The sequence below is a fragment of the Balaenoptera ricei genome, chromosome 1 (assembly GCF_028023285.1).
Source record: "Balaenoptera ricei isolate mBalRic1 chromosome 1, mBalRic1.hap2, whole genome shotgun sequence".
Lineage (NCBI taxonomy): Eukaryota > Metazoa > Chordata > Mammalia > Artiodactyla > Balaenopteridae > Balaenoptera > Balaenoptera ricei.
In genome coordinates, this window is record NC_082639.1 from 31,985,037 (window position 1) to 32,005,943 (window position 20,907).

At 41.9% G+C, this 20,907-nt stretch overlaps 1 protein-coding gene across 14 annotated transcripts in view; it reads left to right on the forward strand.

Moving 5' to 3' along the window:
• MACF1 (microtubule actin crosslinking factor 1) overlaps positions 1-20,907 on the forward strand; it is a 333,257-nt gene that overhangs the window by 239,294 nt on the left and 73,056 nt on the right. For 11 of the 14 annotated variants that reach the window (XM_059919504.1, XM_059919530.1, XM_059919536.1 and 8 more), the window contains 6 exons: positions 3,120-3,182; positions 3,839-4,080; positions 4,903-5,032; positions 5,734-5,933; positions 9,169-9,664; positions 10,351-11,822. In XM_059919504.1, the coding sequence (XP_059775487.1) occupies positions 3,120-3,182; positions 3,839-4,080; positions 4,903-5,032; positions 5,734-5,933; positions 9,169-9,664; positions 10,351-11,822 (2,603 nt within the window). The remainder of the gene's footprint in view (positions 1-3,119; positions 3,183-3,838; positions 4,081-4,902; positions 5,033-5,733; positions 5,934-9,168; positions 9,665-10,350; positions 11,823-20,907) is intronic. The other 3 variants (XM_059919491.1, XM_059919544.1, XM_059919552.1) reach the window with 1 other exon arrangement.

Consider the following 20,907-nt stretch of genomic DNA (forward strand, 5'->3'; position numbering starts at 1 on the left):
GGGACTAGTTGGCCCACTTAGAACTGTCAAATGAACATAGAAGGATTAAAATAGGATTTTCCATCTTGAGGAATTTCTGTCTTTTAAATATGTGAATGGATGGCTATGCATTAACTTTAAATTAGGATCAGCCCTGGAGGGTATAAGCATGATATCTTGGGAGAGGCTAAGTGTTTAGGAGTCAGTATTGGTACACCAGGAGCTGACACACTTCTTGGAAGTGCATACAAAGATTGTGCCCAACTATATGAATTATCTCTGCCTACAAATTAAGTCTTTCAAACAGAATGTGTTCTGAGCTCACAGTCACTTGCTGGTTGTTAATTGGGATCTCCTAGGTTTTATTACCAGACTATGTTAATGCACTCCTATAGTCACTTAAATAGTAAGGGCAAAGTTTACTTTCTTTTTTCCTCCTGAGAATGGCTACTTTCCTATTGTATCCTAAAGTTTAAAGATGTCTTAGAACTATCTAGAAGTGACAACATTTCAGAGAATTGGTGATTTTTATATTCTAACACTTAAATTTCTAAGTTCAGTGACTTATTAGTGTGTGACATCACCCAGCAAACTTTTTCTATAAAGGGCCATAGAGTAAATATTTTAGGCTTGTGGGCCATATGGTCTCTGTCACACTACATGTCTCTGCCATTGTAGCACAAAAGCAGTCATAAACAATATATAAATGAATGGGCGTGGCTGTGTTCCAGTAAAACTTCACATACAGAAACAGGCGGAGGGACAGATTTGGCTGGTGCACTAAAGTTTTCTGACTTCGGGACTAGATCAGTGGTTGTTCGAACTTTTTAAAGTACTGTAATCTTTTTTAAAAATAAATCTCAAGTAGAACTATAAGACAGATAAAAATATAAGTGAATTTATAGCATTTATCTATTATGAAATTCATCAATGAGAATATTGAGGCTATTGGGACTTCCCTGGTGGCGCAGTGGTTAAGAATCTGCCTGCCAATGCAGGGGACACGGGTTTGAGCCCTGGTCCAGGAAGATCCCACATGCCGCGGAGCAACTAAGCCCATGCGCTACAACTGCTGAGCCTGCGCTCTAGAGCCCGCGAGCGTCAACTACTGAGCCCACATGCCACAACTCCTGAAACCCGTGCAACTAGAGCCTGTGCTCCGCAACAAGAGAAGCCACCACAATGAGAAGCTCGCTTGCCGCAACTAGAGAAAGCCCATGCGCAGCAACGAAGACCCAATGCAGCCAAAAATAAATAAATATATAAATACATAAATACATAAATAAATAAAAGAATATTGAGGCTATCTTAGTGAATATGAAAATTTGGAAAAAAAGAATTTTTGAATGACAGCTTTATTATTTATTTCTCAGTTTTTTCCTTGGTTGCATTGTATGCAGAAAATACAGTTCACACAGATAAATAGTTGCAAATGATGACAAATGTTTTTAAAAGTTCACTTTACAATCTGAAGTGCTAAGAATTCTCTTACTACACAATTCTACTCTGATGAGAGCCTGCTCTGAGTAGATGTACCTCAGCCTTTTTTGTCATTTTATTTAATGGAATTCATGTGTGCTGTAGATGTTTTTCTTTGTACGTAAGTGGGCATATGTAGGTTTGAAAATTATAGAGTGCTAATGAAGAACTACAACTTTTCCCATCAGTTACACTCAGAAAGAAGTTTAAATGTATGCACAGAGGTGCAGGAGCTACTTTATTCTCCCCAAAAAGCAGCATAAATTGGCTATATCTGCTGGGTTAAAATGTGGTGTTCAACATAATTGAATGTGCATGTTTTACTGCCATTTCTAAGTACTTAGGAATATATTCTGAATATTAAAATTAAACCAAACACTTACAGAGTCCCTAAAGCACCTCCTCAGGGTGCTTTGAAAACCAGTTTGAAGATCACTAGCCTGAGTGCTCTTAAAAAGTTCTCTTCCATCTCTGAAAACCCATGAGTGTTCTCGTTCCTTATGGTCGTGGAGCTCTTTTGGTTTCATAAAGTGCTTTCACGTACACTACCTCACTACTTCTCACCAGTAACCCCATGAGAGCTGACAAGATAGGTAGTATTATCTTCATATCCCAGAGAAGATACCGAGGTCTGTCCATAGATTAAGGCTCACGTACTGAGTTAGTGACAGTCTTGGCTACGACTGTCTTCTCCAAATTACTAGTCCGGTTTCTTTTTGGTCATCACCAGACTGCAGTGGAATATGATCTTTTGGTTTGATCCATTTTTTAAATTGAAACTACAATAATGTTAACATTTAAAAGTTTTACAGTCATTATTGTCTAATATAACCTTGCACTTGACCTTTTCCACAGTGAAATCAGTGCACGTGAGAGTCTTATTCTGCCCTTTGAATGTTACATTATGTCATGACTGTTCTTCACATTTCTTTATAATCTTTGTAATTACATGATCTGGTTTTTACTTACTTGGGATACTTCTGAAACACAAGGAATCAACTTGGGGAGAATATAGGTGAAATTGTGGTAATTAGAAACAGAACCAAAGACCCTAAACAGAATTTATGGGAATGTTTATGAGCCAGATTTATTGACGCTTAGAATTTCTGTTTTCTGGTGGGGGAAGGGGAGCAGAATGTCATGAAAAAAAAAAAAAACAGGGAATCTTTTGAAACAATATAGGAAAGGCTCATTTTAATGTCTTTACTAAAAGAATGCTGCTTTTTATGTCCTTAATTGTACTTATTGTTTATTTTTATTATGTTGAAGAACATTGATGTTAAAGTTGAACCTTTTTGGCTGTATTATAAATCCTCATTCTAAAGTATGTCGAATGCCAGTCTAGAGCCTTAGTCATTCTACTAATACTTGCTTCACAAAATTAGGGCAAGGTTCAAAGAATCCAAATTGGAGATTTAAGAAGAGAATTTGGATTTCCTCTAGAAAGGGTTAGGGTTAGGGTTAAGGAGCTGAAACTCCTCGAGTGACACTGTTGCCCGGCAGCTAAAATGATTTGTCTCTTTCCATAAGTATGTTGTCTTGTGCTGTGTTAACTTCCTGATATCTGAGCTTAAAGTGAGTGCCAAAGAATAAATTCGGTGCCTGTATGTATTCCTAACACATTTGTCTTGCCTTGTTTGTCTCTCTGTCCTTCTGCTCAGGTTGCATACTGCCCTCTGTAGGAAGCTCTGTAGGCAGTGTAAACGGATACCACACCTGCAAAGGTGAGAATGCCATTTTCAACAGTGCCTCTTCATTGGGTGTGTTAGGACAGTGTTCATGTTTGCATCTGTGTATGTTTCCGTATGTGTGGAAGGATTGCTGCCAGGATGGGTGTGAGGGTAAAAGTCTGGGGAGAAGCAACTGCGATGGCTCTTTGTTGCTAGCTAGAGGCTAAACAGGTTGGCAACCAGTGAAATAAAGTTACTAAGCAAATAAACTGGACCACTAGATAAGACCAATAAGGAAAGACCTAGAAGAAAATATATGCAAATCTTTCAGTTATAAAGAAGCTATACTAGAGGTGGTCTAAATCTAGCCCTCAGCCTCCCAGCTAGGTTTTCTTCTCTGCAGTTTAAAGAAGAGGAAGTAGAAGAATGCCCCAAATCCTTCACTCCCTTCACTTTTGCTGCTCGCATGTTTGCTTAGCATTTTATTTATACATCTGAGTATATAATGCCAAAATCAGAAATCCGATTAATGAGAGCTCTTTTGCTTTTTGTATGTAAACAGGAACTTCTATGTGATTTAGCAGGAAGATCATCTCTAGTTCACTAGAAGGAGTGGGAGAGATACTTAATCCTGATGAATAATTTAGTGAGGAACCAATGGGGATGCTTGAGAGCTATTCCCAGTCTGATTTCTGTTTCTATGATGCTAGATCTGACGGAGATCCAGTGTGACATGTCAGATGTAAACCTGAAATATGAGAAACTCGGGGAAGTGCTTCGGGAACGCCAGGAAAGTCTTCAGGCTGTCCTCAGCCGAATGCAGGAAGTTCAGAAGGAGGCAAGCTTGGTGCTGCAGTGGCTGGAATTAAAAGAGGAAGTCCTGAAAGGCATGGATGCCTCTTTATCTCCAACCAAGACAGAGACAGTGAGAGCCCAAGCTGAATCTAACAAGGTACTGTGTTCCCATTAGCTGCATCTCAAACACTAAGAGGAAGGGGTGGTTGTACCGGTGTTCCCGCCTGAGCCCGGGGGCCTGAGAGTGAGACATAGCCAACCACCCAGTCGTTACGAGCAGCATGTTTGACTTTCAAATGACTAGTATGCCTAAACTCTCCCAGAGCATTTTCTTACCTATGAAATTAGAAATTGTTACACATCAGACTGAGAAACAAAACCAGATCTGTTTGCAGAAGAATAGCCCTCCTCAGAACCATCAGTTCATTGAGAATGGGATCTCATTTTCAATGTGATGGTATAAGCCAAACCATTCCATCAAAGCACCTTTCCAACTCTTGGAGGGATCTAAACAGCTGTGATTGCAGTTCATTCTTAAGATTGACGTGTAGGCCTAGGGAAAATGTCAGAAGAAATAAGACCATGTAGAAAATCCGGTAAAAATTTTTTGCCAAAAATTTTAGTATTCCTGTTGAGCCTAGCATGTCATATCCTACAACTGCATAAACATCGCCATTATCGTCATCGTCATCATCATCATCAATTCCTGACACTTTTAGTTTATAGGGATTAGCAATTTTCTTATTGGGTTACTGATGTGTTGTACATAAAAGAAATTCAAATCTTGCCATCTAGATTTTCCTTTTAAGTAAATATTCAAGCAGAAAGGTTAAGTATCTTAAAATCATGAAACAAGCCATGGATAGAATCAGAAGTCGAGCCTGTAATTGCTGCCCCGTCTTCCCGTCATTTCCTCCACACTCACAGGTTTGTTTCCTGTCCAGAAATCTCATGGCATTCATGATGTTCTTTCTCCTAGGCCTTCCTGGCTGAGTTGGAACAGAATTCTCCAAAAGTCCAAAATGTAAAGGAAGCCCTGTCTGGATTACTGATAACATATCCCAACTCACAAGAAGCAGAAAACTGGAAGAAAATGCAAGAGGAGCTCAGTATGTTATCACTGGGGTGTTACAAATTCACTAAATTCCTTATCTTCAAAGTAAACACAGGCTTTCGGCATACCCAACAAACAGGAGTGATTTTTAGTTAATTGTCATAAGCAAGCAAGAAGGGGCATGTGGGGTTAGAGAATGAGCCTGATTGTGGAAAAAATTTAGAGATTCCACTCAAAGCATCAATATTGGCTTTCTTGGGCAAGTCAAACTGACAGTCTGCTGTGACAAAGAGCATTGATGATAAAAATAAAAAATGGGAAATAATCTAAACATTCTGTGAAGGAATTAAATAAATTATGCTGCACTCATAATATTGAACTATAAATGATGTAGGTGAATGTGTATTGGTATGAAAAAAATTATTGGCATGAAAGATGCTCATAATTAGTAAGCTTAAAAACAGGTTATAAAATAATATATATGTCGCATAAGGTATTTTACATGCGTTGTGTATGTATGTACGTACTTCTGTGCAGTTTTATCCCATGTGTAGCTTCCTATAGCCACCACCGCAGTCAAGATACAAAACTGTTTGTTACTTTAGTTAAAATTAAATGCAGGTTATTTTTAACTTAAAAAAATATTAAATAATGCTCCAGGGGTCATTTCCTGTAGTATTTTAGGAACGTAATTTAGGGACCAGGCTAGTGGCTGATGAGGGTAAAAGAATACATTCTCTCATTTCCTCTCTACAGATTCCCGATGGGAAATGGCCACCGAGGTGACAATGGCTCGGCAAAGGCAGCTGGAGGAATCCGCAAGTCATCTGGCCTGCTTCCAGGCTGCAGAAGCCCAGCTCCGGCCCTGGCTAATGGAGAAAGAGCTGATGATGGGGGTGCTGGGGCCCCTGTCTATTGATCCCAACATGCTGAATGCACAGAAGCAGCAGGTGCAGGTGAGCAGTATGGCTGAAAGCTTTCGAGCAAAGAAATCAGAGGCACTTGAATCTGGCTCTGAATGCTGCTCTCAACAGGTAGATTTACGTGACCCTGGACAAGTCATTTAACTTCTCAAAGTCTCCATTTCCTCACTTTAAATGAGATGCTTGTAAGGTCTTCATCATGGTGCCTGTCAAATAGCAAACACTATTGTTAATATCATTATATATATATATATATTTTTTTCAATTTATTTAATTTATTTTTTTTATGGCTGTGTTGGGTCTTCGTCTCTGTGCGAGGGCTCTCTCTAGTTGGGGCGAGCGGGGGCCACCCTTCATCGCGGTGCGCGGGCCTCTCACTATCGCGGCCTCTCTTGTTGCGGAGCACAGGCTCCAGACGCGCAGGCTCTGTAATTGTGGCTCACAGGCCCAGTTGCTCCGCGGCATGCGGGATCCTCCCAGACCAGGGCCCGAACCTGTGTCCCCTGCATTGGCAGGCAGACTCTCAACCACTGCGCCACCAGGGAAGCCCCTGTTAATATCATTAATGTCAGTAACTGTATTATTAATATCGTTGACTGAGGCAGTAAGATGAGCAGATGGGAGACAGGGAACTTCTGACTAAATGGTAGAATCATATTTTATTTTCAATCCCCAGTGGTAGTGATCCACATTACTTCATGCAGTATCTTATATCTGCCAGCTTTACTTAAAGATTTTCTGCTGATCAGATCTCTGTACCCAACGTTTGCGAAATTTAGGTTGGTCCAATTATGTCATTTCCAGTGAAATCCTGCCTAGACCCTTTCCTTGTTCCATATCCTTCCCTAAACTTGTTCTGTTTCTTCTCACCACCCACCCAGTCCCCTAAGAGTAGTTCTTGAAAGAACCCTTTCTTTTAGCCCCTGCATCCATGTTAATTATCAAGTCCTATTTAGTCTACTTACAAATATTTTTCTAATCCAGTGGTTTTCAAACTTTTTGATCCCAAAACCCTTTACACTCTTAAAAATTATTGAGGATCCCAAAGAGCTTGTGTTTATCTACTAATATCTATTAATATTAACTGTATTAAAACACTGAGGAGGGCTTCCCTGGTGGCGCAGTGGTTGAGAATCTGCCTGCCAATGCAGGGGACACGGGTTCGAGCCCTGGTCTGGGAAGATCCCACATGCCGTGGAGCAACTAGGCCCATGAGCCACAACTACTGAGCCTGCGCGTCTGGAGCCTGTGCTCCGCAACGAGAGGCCACAGCCAATAAATAAATAAATAATAAAAGTGTAAAAAAAAAAAAAATGTTATTAAAAAAAAAAAAAAAAAAAAACACTGAGGAATTTTTAAAGTATGTATTTATAAATTAATTTTTTAAATTATGATGATACAACCATAACACTAACATACATAACATTTTTATGAAAAAATAACATTTTCCAAAATGTAAAAAATTGAATAAGAGTGACATTGTTTTATATCTTTGGCAAATCTCTTTAATGATGTCTGGCTTGGGACTGCCCTGGCGGTCCAATGGTTAGGACTCCGCGCTCTCACTGCCAAGATCCCGGGTTCAGTCCCTGGTCGGGGAACTAAGACCTGCAAGGCATGGCGATAAATGAAATGAAATGAAATAAAATAAAAATGTCTGGCTAATAGAACAGTCTCACAGATTTTCATATCTGCTTCTGCACTCAGTCTGTTGTGATATCGGATGTCGTGAGAGAACAAGAATTTTAAAAGGCAAATAACATCTTAATATTATTATGAAAATAGTTTTTACCTCACTGACCCCATGCAAGGGCTTAGGGACTGCCAGCGGCCACCAGACCGTAATTTGAGAACCACCATTCTAAGCTTCTCTTCTCCTCCACCCTAAATGCTGGTGGGCTGGATCTTGGGCCTGTTGCATTGCAGCAGCTCGCTAAAGGGCCTCTTGGTCTAGTTTATCTTCCACACAATTATCAAATTATCCCCTTAAATCATATATCTGAATATATTAAAATGCTTCTGTGGCTCTTGGCTGCCTATTGAACAGAGTTCAAATACCTGCTCACTGTGGTGCATGAGGCTTTTCACAGTCTGGTCCCAGTTTGTCTTGCCAGCTCTTCCCCCATATACCTGGGCTTCTTCCCACACCGGATAACGGGTTCTTTCCTGAACACACTGCACTCATAGATCTCAGGATCTCTGTGCCTTTGCTAATCCCAGGCCCTCCTCTGAACCAGCCTTACTCTCTGTTCTCTTGGAGAACTCACATATTCTTTATTGTGTCACCTGTGAAACCTTTCCTGACTTCCCTCTTCTGCTCTTGTCATCCCCGGAGGAATTAACCACCTTTACTTCTTGCTTTCACAATTCCACATTCAAGTCAGCATTTTATCATTTTAACTTTTGTTACATTCTATTATAGTTCATTATTTACACATCTGTTAGTCCTTGAGGTCCTGTCGTATTTATTTTTATGAAGTGTAAGTGCTGAGTACTTTCCATAAGTTTTCTTGTTTAATCCTAACAACAGCCAAGTAAGTAGTTTACTATCCTCATTTTGCAGATAAGGAAGCTGAGATTTGGAGAACTTTTAAAAAGTTGCCTAAGTTTATACAGTTTAGTGAGTGATGGAGTCAGGATTTGAACCCAGGCGTCTAACTACAGAGCCTGTAATCTCAACTTCTTTGATGAGTGAAACAGTGAATAGAAATAAATAAAAAGGAATGGTACTTGCTTTAAAGAAGCTTTTTATCTAATTGTGCTATATTATAATGTGCAGATTATATGTGCTGATGGAAATTCGAGAAAGGAACTAAGAAAAGTAGGGCATTAAGAGTTGAAATGGCGAGCCCAGCCAGTGATATAGCTCACTTTGGGACCCAGGGTTCCAAACCCAAACTCCCAATTCAGAGGCCTGGGTTTTGCCTGGCAAAGCTGACAAGTGCCCATCCAGTAAACAAACTTTGGTTTCCCAACCAAGGCCAACCTTAGTAACTGATGTTGAAACAGTATAGGACAAATAAGGAAAAGAAATAAAATAGACACAATCAATGATCCTTTAAAAACAACAGGTTTTTATTAAGCAGTTGTTAAAAGTGATACTGTGTTAAAAGTGATTTTCATAGTAGCCTGGTCTTTGTGGAGTTTTCTGGTTTATTTTCAAAAGGAGTTGGCACTGCTTGGCACAATCCAAAGTCAGTTTTTGTTTCGACAGTGTTTTTAGATCTGTCTTTTCTCTCTAAACATCTTGGTGTCATTTCTATTACAGTTTATGCTGAAGGAATTTGAAGCACGTAGGCAACAGCATGAGCAGCTGAACGAGGCAGCTCAGGGCATCCTAACAGGCCCTGGAGATGTCTCTCCTTCCACCAGCCAAGTACAGAAGGAGCTCCAGAGCGTCAGTCAGAAGTGGATTGAGCTGACTGACAAACTTAATTCCCGTTCCAGCCAAATTGACCAAGCTATTGTCAGAAGCACCCAGTACCAGGAACTGCTCCAGGACTTGTCAGAGAAAGTGAAGGCAGTCAGACAGCGACTGAGTGGCCAGTCGGCCATCAGCACCCAACCTGAGGCTGTGAAGCAGCAGTTGGAGGAGACCAGTGAGATTCGATCTGACGTGGAGCAGTTAGACCACAAGATTAAGGAGGCGCAGACACTCTGCGATGAACTTTCAGTGCTCATTGGAGAGCAGTACCTCAAGGATGAACTGAAGAAGCGTTTGGAGACTGTTGCCCTGCCTCTCCAAGGTTTAGAAGACCTTGCAGGTGAGGAATACACTGCTGCCATTATTAGTGGCAAGCCAAAAGGAGGAGTGGATTAGTGGTCCCAAGAATCTAGGACGACCCTTAAGTAGCTTTTGGACTCAGAATAGTGTTACTCTATCCCTTTGTCCACCTACAGTGAGGACTGCCGTGGTCATTACACATTGATTGGGCACTAGCAATATGTGAAGCTTTACACACCATAATCTAAGAGATGAGAACACTAATATAAGTCTAGCCAGCAGGTAGAGATTCGTAGAGGTACTTATAGGTGGAGTTACACACATAATTTCACTGATACTCACTTATTTTCTTCATACTGTATGTGTACGCACACACACATATACCATATATACAAAATTAGAACATGTTCTAGACTTTTTAGGATGGCCTTATACAAGAAAAAATTTGTCATTAATTTATTGCCTCTTTTTCTAGAAACATTTATGGCTTTTTACCAGCTTAGAAGTTAAAAGTTTACTTCTGTTACTCAGATCACCTTACAAGGTTGATGTGAGGGTTAAATAGGATATAGTATATGAAAGAGCCTAGCTATGTGCTTCCTTTATGGTAGACCCTCAATTAGCATTAGTTTCCTCCTTTTCCTAAGATTAGACCGTGTGCTCTCAGCAAACATTTTAAATGCCATGTTCAGACTTGACGATTTAAATTTGATTTTCTCATTTCAGCCGATCGCATGAACAGACTCCAGGCAGCTCTTGCCAGCACCCAGCAGTTCCAGCAGATGTTTGATGAGCTGAGAACCTGGTTGGATGACAAACAAAGCCAGCAAGCAAAAAACCGCCCAATTTCTGCAAAATTAGAGCGGCTGCAGTCTCAGCTACAGGAGAATGAAGAGTTTCAGAAGAACCTTAACCAACACAGTGGTTCCTATGAGGTGATTGTGGCAGAAGGAGAATCTCTGCTTCTTTCTGTACCTCCTGGAGAAGAGAAGAAAACTTTACAAAACCAGCTCTTTGAGCTCAAAAGCCATTGGGAAGAGCTTAGTAAAAAAACTGCAGACAGACAGTCCAGGCTCAAGGACTGTCTGCAGAAAGCTCAGAAATATCAGTGGCACGTGGAAGATCTCGTGCCATGGATAGAAGATTGTAAGGTCAAGGTGTCTGACTTGCAGGTCACTCTGGATCCAGTGCAGCTGGAGTCCAACCTCCTGAGATCAAAGGCTATGCTGAGTGAGGTGGAAAAGCGCCGCTCCCTGCTAGAAATCCTGAACAGTGCTGCTGACATTCTGATCAACTCTTCAGAAACGGATGAGGATGATATCCGGGATGAGAAGGCTGGGATCAACCAGAACATGGATTCCATTACAGAAGAGCTACAGGCCAAAACAGGGTCCCTTGAAGAAATGACTCAGAGGCTCAAGGAGTTCCAGGAAAGCTTTAAGAATATTGAAAAGAAAGTTGAAGGGGCCAAACACCAACTTGAGATCTTTGATGCTCTTGGCTCTCAAGCCTGCAGCAACAAGAACCTGGAGAAGCTAAGAGCCCAACAGGAAGTGCTGCAGACCCTGGAGCCACAGGTGGACTATCTGAGGAACTTCACTCGGGGCCTGGTAGAAGATGCCCCGGACGGATCTGATGCTTCCCAACTTCTGCGTCAAGCTGAGGTCACCCAGCAGGAGTTCCTAGAAGTGAAGCAAAGAGTGAACAGTGGTTGCATGGCAATGGAAAACAAGCTGGAGGGCATTGGCCAGTTTCACTGCCGAGTCCGAGAAATGTTTTCTCAGCTGGCAGACCTTGACGATGAGCTCGATGGCATGGGTGCTATCGGCAGAGACACTGATAGCCTCCAGTCCCAGATCGAGGATGTACGGCTGTTCCTTAACAAAATCCAAGCCCTCAAGTTAGACATAGAAGCCTCTGAAGCAGAGTGCCGACAAATGCTGGAGGAAGAAGGGACTCTGGACTTGTTAGGACTCAAGAGGGAGCTAGAAGCCCTGAGCAAACAGTGTGGCAAACTGATGGAGAGGAGTAAAGCTCGGCAGGAGCAGCTGGAGCTGACCCTGGGCCGGGTCGAGGACTTCTATCGGAAGCTGAAAGCACTCAGTGACATGACCACAGCGGCAGAGGAGGGAGAGGCGCTCCAGTGGGTAGTGGGGACCGAGGTGGATGTCATCAACCAACAATTAGCAGATTTTAAAGTAAGTCTTACCCTTGGTTTTTAATCTTTTTCTGTCTAATATGTGTATTTCTTTTCTTGTAACTTGGAGACCGATTGAGTACACATCTTAACTTCTGTCCCTGGTTTCATTATTCTCACTTCCATCACCACCATAGCACACAGTTTGGAGACTAGACAGTCTCTTGGACTTGTGGGCAACTGGTTTAAACATTTTTCTATTGTAATTTATTTTAATGTTTATAACCAATTAAGGGTATGGAAAGAAATGTCCAAACCTTATTTCTTACTCTAAGAATCTTCTCCTATGATTTCTTGAGATTTCAAATTAACCAATTTTGTAACAGTAGTGAATGTTTGTTGAGGGCCCTGTTTTTCGTATCGAGGTGTGAGAATCCATAAGATAAACATGGGCTCATCTTGCTAAAGTGTGGATTTTTTCACAGATTTTGAGGGAAAATTATTGATGTATTATGAGATAAAATGAAAAATTCTCATGAATTATTAAGACGAAACATGACACTTCAAAGAAATTTTCCACTTGTAGCAAGTAGTGCTTAAGACTACACCTTAGACTCCTAAAGAGCACAAGTTCTCTGCTCGTATGAGAGTTTGAGAAGCACTGCCTTAACTGCAAAAATATTTTGATTCTTTGCCTGAGTCAGAATTTCCAGTCCTGAGGTTTTGTGAGTCTATATTAAAACAACCGGGAAGATGAGAGGAGTTGACTCAAAAGCGCAAATTTGCCAGGTTTGGGTTTGGAACCCAGGGCTGTCTGCTGGGTCTTGGCTCTCACTGCATGAGCCTTTCACCCCAAGACTTACCTAAAAGCGCCTCGCTTCCCTGCTGGAGGCCTGTTTGCTTGCTCTTTCCTTCTTGGTGCCTGGGGTAGATTTGGAAAGGATACCTTACTTCCATCACCAGTGGTGATTGTTCCTATTTACACAGTAACACTGCCATCAGAGTTAATTTGTTCTCTCAGAGCCCCTGCCTGTTAGGATTCTTTCTGTTAAAAACATGGATGGAAAGGTGGTGTTGACGCCAGGTCAGAGCCACGTGGTCCCGAAAAAGATCACAAATTTGTAGACAGGACCCAGATGCAGAAAGGTGGCTGTTTCACAAGGGCCCTCTAGCTTGGGGGATGTTTAGCACACTAAGGTGAGGCATTGGCTGAAGACCCCCTTACAGTGCAATGTGGAGCAACACAAGTCGTCGTATTTGGGATTCTTGAGGCACCGGGGGAGGAAGGGGTAGGTAGAGAAGGTTCAAAGCCATGAGCCCACATGTTATCCTCTGGGAAACGCCCACACCTAATCCAGTGGCTGGGTGGCCTTTCCTGCTTCACCACGTGGGCTTCTCTTCCCTCTTCCACTGTAAGCCCCTCAAAAGCAGAGGCTCTGCTACAGGCATGCTTCATTTATCTGATTTACTTGGATCTGGGTTACTTAGAATCAACTGTCTAACCAACTAAATGAGTTTTTTAGAAAATTGAAGCTTATCCCTTGAGGCACCAAAATAGTTTTATCAAACTAGATTCTGGTTTATATGGAATTATTTTAACTTTTATTTGCCTAATTTCCTAAACATTATATTGTGTGTAAGTTTTTATGAGTGCAGGTTAACATTACTAAACAGATTATACTGTTCTCTACTATGGTGAGGCTGCTTTGTACTAAATGTTCTTAAATTACCGTGCAGTTTGAGTTCTGTATTGAAGTCCTTGTTCAGGGCCTCTAATTGCTGTACTGGTTGGGTTGGATGTATGTGTATGTGTATGTATACATGGGGGGATGTAGTTTCTGCCTTTTCCCCCATTACCCTGATATCAGGTATTATTTCTCACTGCTGTTACTTTTCACTGCTGTCACTGAGTCTGCCTTGAGCAGTCTGTCCCTTCCTTCTGATCTTCAGTGAGCTAGAAAACAAACTAAACAAGCCTGTTAAAATTGCATTAAATATGACCTAGGATATAAAAAAGAATCCACAGGCAGGCATATATAGTGTTTGGATTTGAGGACAAGCGATTGTTTCCTTTTCATTTAGTCCTTGGTTTCTAGAGGCATTCTGAATTTTGACGCTGCTGAAAGCTTTTGAGAAATTATTGGACATTCCCGTATTTTATTTGTATCCTAGTATGTAGCCCAGCAGCACTCAGGGTTCAGTAGCTGCTTAGTTGCTTGGGATAACAGACTTGTTTTGCTGCTTTCTAAGAAGAAGCCTCCCACCACCAATACTGTGGATATGGCGGCTGGGGCCAGTGTGTTTATCTGCAGGCAACTGGTGGTGACAAGGCAAGATGAGAAGATGAGTGCGAGAAGGAGGGTGGTGAAGTTGGGTGCCCGTGTGTACCCTCCTCCAGCTGGGGGTGCAAATCAGAAGCCTGGTTCCACAGGTCCACCTTGTAAAGTCAAGGGCTTTGGGAAGAGTTTTTGCCTCTTCCCAGCAAAGGTTTTCAGGCAGGAGGGGAGGAATACAGTACTGGCTTAGCTCACGCTGAGCTCATGGGAAGTGAAAACAATGAGAAGGGAAAAGCTCTGTGTGTCAGTTCACAGTTCCCTAGAGGCTGAGCCAAGGGAAGGTCTTTTTGGACCCATTCTGAGGACTGAGTCATTTTCATGATCTGAGCGTTGAGTTCCTGGGTTAATGTGCTGAGTAGTCCAGCGATAGATTAATCTTCCCCTCACACCAGCAGCAGACCAGATGCATACAGTGTGACTCTGCTTTCAGATTCAAATTGTTTTTAATAAGAAAAAACAGAGATGAAGGTAAGTATTAAAAAAAACAGTGTTCGCTTTAAGTTTTCAACTCTTGTCTTTTTACGATGGGATCACGCTCTCAGCACAGAATCTGCTGTAGAGAAGAGGGTATGAATCTGTGAGACGGAAACGTGGGCTGTGCTTTGACCTAGCTGACTCCACTGGGGATGGTCAGAATAGACAAATGAGTCAGGTCTGTGGAGAACCCCAGGCTTACTTGGGACTGTGCAACAGTGCTGAAAAATGCTAGGAAAGGCAGTTAGCCTCTGGGAAAAGTTATTTCCTTCTTAAATGAATGTGAAAAACTGAAAGTCATTATTCCTAGGAAAGACTTTTCCCTCGATTGCTTCTGAATAATTGATAGAATCTGGACAGCCAGTGAGGACCTATCAGATGGGAATGGAAGAGAGTCCTTTCCCACTAAACAGGCAAAAACCTCAAACCTCCTGAGTTAGGCGCTTTACTGGGTTCTGCTCTCTGTTGGAAGTAGAAAGGAAGAAGCCATTCCAGAAATCACGAAAGAGAATATTGAGCATGTTTGCAGAAAACTGGAAGGAAAAGACTTTGGCTAATCTCTTCAGGAAATTCCGTTTTCCTGAACAAGAGAGTCTCTGATTAGTGAGGAAAAGGAACTGTATATATATATATATATAACTAGAGTCTAACAAGAAAGGAGGGACCTTTATTTCACTGAAACTTAAGTCAAAGAATTCCCCCAGGGTGACCTTCCTAGGAAGGGAAGAGAAAGACTCCAGATTTGGAGAAGAAATCTATAAGTCTGATGATAACAAGAAGCTTTCCTCATTTTGAAATTCCCTATGTAGGTTTTGTAATCAAGAATTGAGATCATTCTGAGTCTTACACCAGCCCCTCCCTTGCATCGCCCTCAGGAACCACACCTGCCTCTCAGTCAGGACATGTGGAGGTTTGGGGTTTGGTGGGCTACAGGTAAGGCAGCAGGCTTTCTTAGGACTGTTCTCAGTCCTGATTCAGTCTGAGTAGAGCCCAGGGTCAGGGACTGCATACACTTGCAGCTTCTGTCTGGGGACCTCTATCCTACTATGAAGCCAGAACAAGAAAGCCCCATAAACCTGTTCATCTGATTTTTGGGCCTCATGGAACGCAAGCATAAGCTTCACTGTGAGCACATGTGAAAACTCTTGGAGGACAGGGCCTGCCATGGAGCTGAGAGACTGCCAGTTTGCACAATGATAGATAGTCACTCCTTACTTTCAAATAATTACAAAGGCAGTATCAGCTCATCTGCGTCTTTGCCAGTTAAATTTACCAGAGAAGAAAGCAAGTGAGGTTAGCATTATCTACCTGCCTTTGGAGAGAAAGGAAATCACACTTGGTGTGACCTGTCTGTCAGCGGAGGTTTAGGTATCTCCAGCTTTACAGCAGTCAAGATAAGATGAGTAGACCCTCACCACCCCTGCCTGCACTGCCTTGTGCTGACCCTTGGCCTGCCTTGGTTTTTTCCTTCTTCCTTAAACAAGGCTACTCCAATAGGAACTACTGGGGTCCAAGGAAGTAAAACGAATGCCCTAGAACAGGGTTTCTCAACTTGAGCACTCCTGATATTTTGGGCTGGATGATTCTTTGTTGGGGGCAGCTGTCCGGTGCATTGTAGGATGTTGAGTAGCAGCACCCCTGATCTTTGCCCACTAGATGCCAGTAGCAACCTTTCCCCAGTGTGACAGCCAAAAATGCCTCTAGACATTGCCAGATGTCCCCTGGAAAGAAAAATTTTCCCTCAGTTGAGAACCATTGCCCTAGATAGGAGAAAATTGCCACCTGTATGTGGGAAATTTAGGACTCAGTTGGAAAAGGTGCTCGTTAAGATAAATATTGACGTGGCAAGCTACCTTCTGGTAATCTGATTATGACTGTGTAGTTAGCAACACCCTTAGGCTGGGCCCTGGATTCTTTATTTTTGCTGGTGCTGATCTGTGTTTGGTTTAAAAATCTCAGTCACTTTTCCTGGCAGCTGCGGTTTCTTTTGCGTAGAGTGGTTGATGCAGGTGTTCAGCTGATGGAGCATTTCTATGGAGAAGAGGAACTTCCTTTGTGGAAATACTTGAGGGAGCTTCCTTGCTCTGTGCCTTTAAGGGGAGACTACAGTCTGTTCTCAGCCCAGGAGCTCACAGTTCGCTGCTGATATTTATAACCCTTATGTGACCATCCCCCTCTGCACCTCCCTCCCCCCCCACAAGAATTCCAATGCTCTGTAATAATCCTCTCCACCCACACCGTAGCAGCTGGGTGGGGAGAAGGTGAAGGAGCCTTTAATACCCTTAAGTTTGCTTCATGTTGAACTTTTTCCAGCCCCATTTTAAAGTTTTGCCATTAATATTTTAAATATCAGCACCACAAGCAAATTCCCAAGATTGTTGCCATTACATCATCTTGAAGGAGCCTCACGCCTCAGTGAAGGTAGTAAAATCAAATGGAAGGGCGTCAAGAAAGTGTTGATGGATTTCACAAAAATCCGTCTGGAAATTTTGATAGCAAAGGGAAGATTTTAAAGCAAAAGCGAATATATCCTCAACCAGAAGGAAGGAGTGAGGAGTTTCTCTTTGAGTTTACTGAAATTCTTCACATGTAGTGTCAGCATGTATCATTTGCAACCAAGATTGATCGTCATGTGAAACATGTGTGTCCAGAAAAACTAGAATTTATCCTGTGCAGAACTTGTGTTTATTGTTGAGTTTTGATTAGTGGACATGATTGAGATAAGCACAGACTGGCAGAACGGGGCTGTTTCTCGCTGTATCTAGAATGCATGTTAAGTGGTCTCAGCCTTAGCCTAGTCCTGGGCACTTTGCAGCTAGCTGGCTGGCACACGAGCTATAAGTGGTGATTCTCTAGGAAGTACGATGAGTTGCTTTTAAGGGCATTTTGTTGTTAGAGGTGGTTGGTTTACCAGGAATAAAATCAGTCCCACAGGGAGTCAGGTCAGGTCAGGTCACTGCACCAAAGCATTACTGCACCAAAAGGCTGTCTCCTGCCAGACAGACTCTTCCCAAGTCTCAGCTGTCCTGGTTGGAAAAACCTAGCTATGGGGAGAATGTACTCCCTCCCCACCTTCCTTATTACTTTGCCAGTGCCACTACCGAGTGCTTTTCAAATACCAGTCTCTGTTAGTGACTGTGGAAGATTAATGGGATAACACTTATCCCCTGGGCCTTCACAAGCTATTTTCCTACCACCAGTACTGTGATTTGAAATGTGGACCTTTCAGAACTTTGGCCACCCAGGGATGAGAATAAGTGCTGCAAGGTGGTGGTCCGTGGATCACTTTTTGGGGGTTAGGAGGAAGGGACTCTGTATTCCTTTCAGTCCATCCTTATTGAGCACTTGCTCTGGGCCAGTCCTTGTGGTGAGAGCTGGGGTCTCAGATAGTCTCTAGTTAACAGTGCAGTAGGAGAAACAGGCACAAAGAATTGCAGTGGTGGTGATATAGTGGTAAGAACAGTAAGAGAGACCTAAGTCTAAATTATCTCCGATCCTAAGCCCCCCGTAAATCAGACATTTAAAATCCCAGTTGCAGGTAAGAAAACTGAGATTTGAAGATGTTAAAGTAACTTGTTCAAGCACAGAGCAAATAAATGTTAGAGCCGGGATTGGAAAGATCTGTTTGGCACCAAAACTCGTGCTTGACCAGTGGCCCTCAATGGGGGTGGGAGGAGCAGTTTTGGTCCTTGGAGGACATTTGACAATGTCTAGAGACATTTTTTACTGTCACAACTGGGGAGGTTGCTACTGGCATCTAGTGGGTGCTGCTAAATTTCCTATGATACACAGGATAGCCCCTTACAATAAAGGGTTATTCAGCCCACTTCTAGAAATGTAGGGGGTTTTGATATTTTGCCCTTTTCAGATTCCATAACAAGTAAGAGTTAACTGATGAAATAGTCCCATTGCCTGGGGAAGCTTCGTGGTTTTCCTCCCTTTTTTCAAAATTTAGTTAAGAAACAGTGTTGGTTCTGAGAACGACTTGTACAGATCCGTTGGATCAAGTCAGGATCTTGGGGAACTAATTTGAGTCAGTGGCTAAAGAATTCTCTCCATGCTCCACCAGTCCCCACCCCACCCTGCCTGCCACAAGGTTCCTGCTGTGGAAATCAGTCAGCTGTGTATCTCAAGCTGCTTCCTGTAGGGTGTGTTGTGGAATGGCATCAGCCCTGCACCAGCTGGGAGTACTGACCTCAGTGTGATTTTATCAGACTCTGTCTCTTTTGAGCCTTGCCATTTGGAACAAAAGATCCTCTGTTAGGAATGCAGAGAACTAGTGTGATTGGACAGCTAGCGTGTACGCACATGGTTCCCACGGAAAAAACAGACATAAATTATGTTGTAGCCTTCTAAAACTTGGGCCTCCAAGGTGGTTTTCCCTTAGCATCTGTCTGTATTCACCCTTCTTTCTGTGAGTGCTTATCCTTCCCCCAGATCAATACAGGAGCCATCCGATCTGATGGATTAAGTGGTGGCATCCTGCAAAACTGGTCTGTATCTGTGCCTCCACTCTTTTGCTTCTCCAGTCTTAGAAACCACATTTTTGATCCCTACTGTCTATCCAGTCTTGTTTCCTATATAGACCATCCACTCCATCCACTTATCCCAAACACTCCTTATTCATTTTACCTATTTGATTTCTACTCATACCTGATCTCCTCAAAACCTTCTTGATCGCTTCCCCCCCAGGGTAGCTCACTACTTCTCCCGTTCTCTTAAATCACTTAATATGTGTAACTCATTTGGCCTTCATCATATACTGCCTAATTTTGGCATTTAATGATTATATGCATTGTCCCATCCCTCATCTTAATATATCCATTTTTGTGTCTCTCAAAGTAGTTAGCATATGGGTATATGCATAGTTGGAGATTAGTGAATATTTGACTGATTGAGTGAATGCTCTTTATTTCTCATGCGCCACGTGAGCTGTAGGATTCAAAATGCTGACTGTTCTGCAACACTTGAGGTAAATCCTTGTGTGTCCTGAGAAATTCTAATCCTAGCCTGGATTCCTCACCTCTACATCTTGCCTCTGGGCTCCCTTCCTTCTCTACTAGTTAGCATATGTTAAAGGAACACAGTTTCATTTCAGTATTAGCCTGAACAAAGTAAAACTAAGGAATTTACTACTTTAGATGCACCTGAAGAAAGCCAGGTTCTGAAATACTGTCTTGTAGTTACTTACCCATTACATTAGAGTCATTGTCATTTACTCAACCAGTTGACACCAAGAAGAATCTTCATACTTCATTCAGCTTGGCGTAGTGAGAAAAATTGAATATGAGGTTGAGTCAGAAATATTCAACTTTGAATTCTGGCTCTATCATTTACTAGCTGAGTGACCTTGGGGGAAATTACTTAACCTCTCTGTATAGTTATTTCAACTATAAAATGTGAACAGTGGTAAATCCTACCTTTAGGGTTTTTATGAGAATTAAATGAAGTGATGTAGATGAAAACCCTAGGCAGATATTAAGTGCTCAATAAATGATAATATTCTTTTAAGAAGTTTATCCAGACACACAAATTATAATATTATGAAATCTTTTTAATAAGAAAAGTTATTCCCTTGGTGCCTACAGCTTGATCATTCCCCAGAAGATTTGATCTAAGACCCAGCACCAGATTACATTAGTTCTTTTTCTCCTTGAAAAAATGGAAATGATGAAGATAAAGTAAATTAGTTTGATGACAGCAATGAAACAGGTGGATGGACAAAGAGCCTTCCTGAGCAGTTTTTCTGGGGAACAAATGAAGAGCTCGTTTCCAGCCCTATACCAGCAATACATAGGCAGGTTTAGGTCATGACTCCTTAACACAGCTTTAAATATACTGTATGTACACATACACACATATACATGGTTATTAATTAATTTATTCATTCATTGATATCAGAATCCCACAGCCAGCAAGTTTCTCTGAGACCATTTTGACCTTGGCTTATGTGCTCTACAAATCAGTATTATTTTCAAATCATTAACCAGAATTAACCAGAAGCCATTACCAGCTCAGTGACTTCCCCAGACACTCAGTTACCTAGCAGATCAGCTTTAATGATCTCAGGGTCCTTGGCCTAATTAGCTTATAGCATAGACCATGTTACCTTCCTCTGTTGCCATACAATGGCAACTACCAAGTCAGCATCTTTGGAGAGAGACACCTCTTAATATTAATCAATCTTTAATTAAAACATTAAGATGTGAGGGGAAAAAATAGCTTAATTTCAGAGGAAGCAGCTTAAAAACACAGATATAATTAATCTCTCTGCCAAGCACATATACCAGATCAAGATGTTTTACAGAAAAGCTTTCAGCAAATATATGTTTCTAG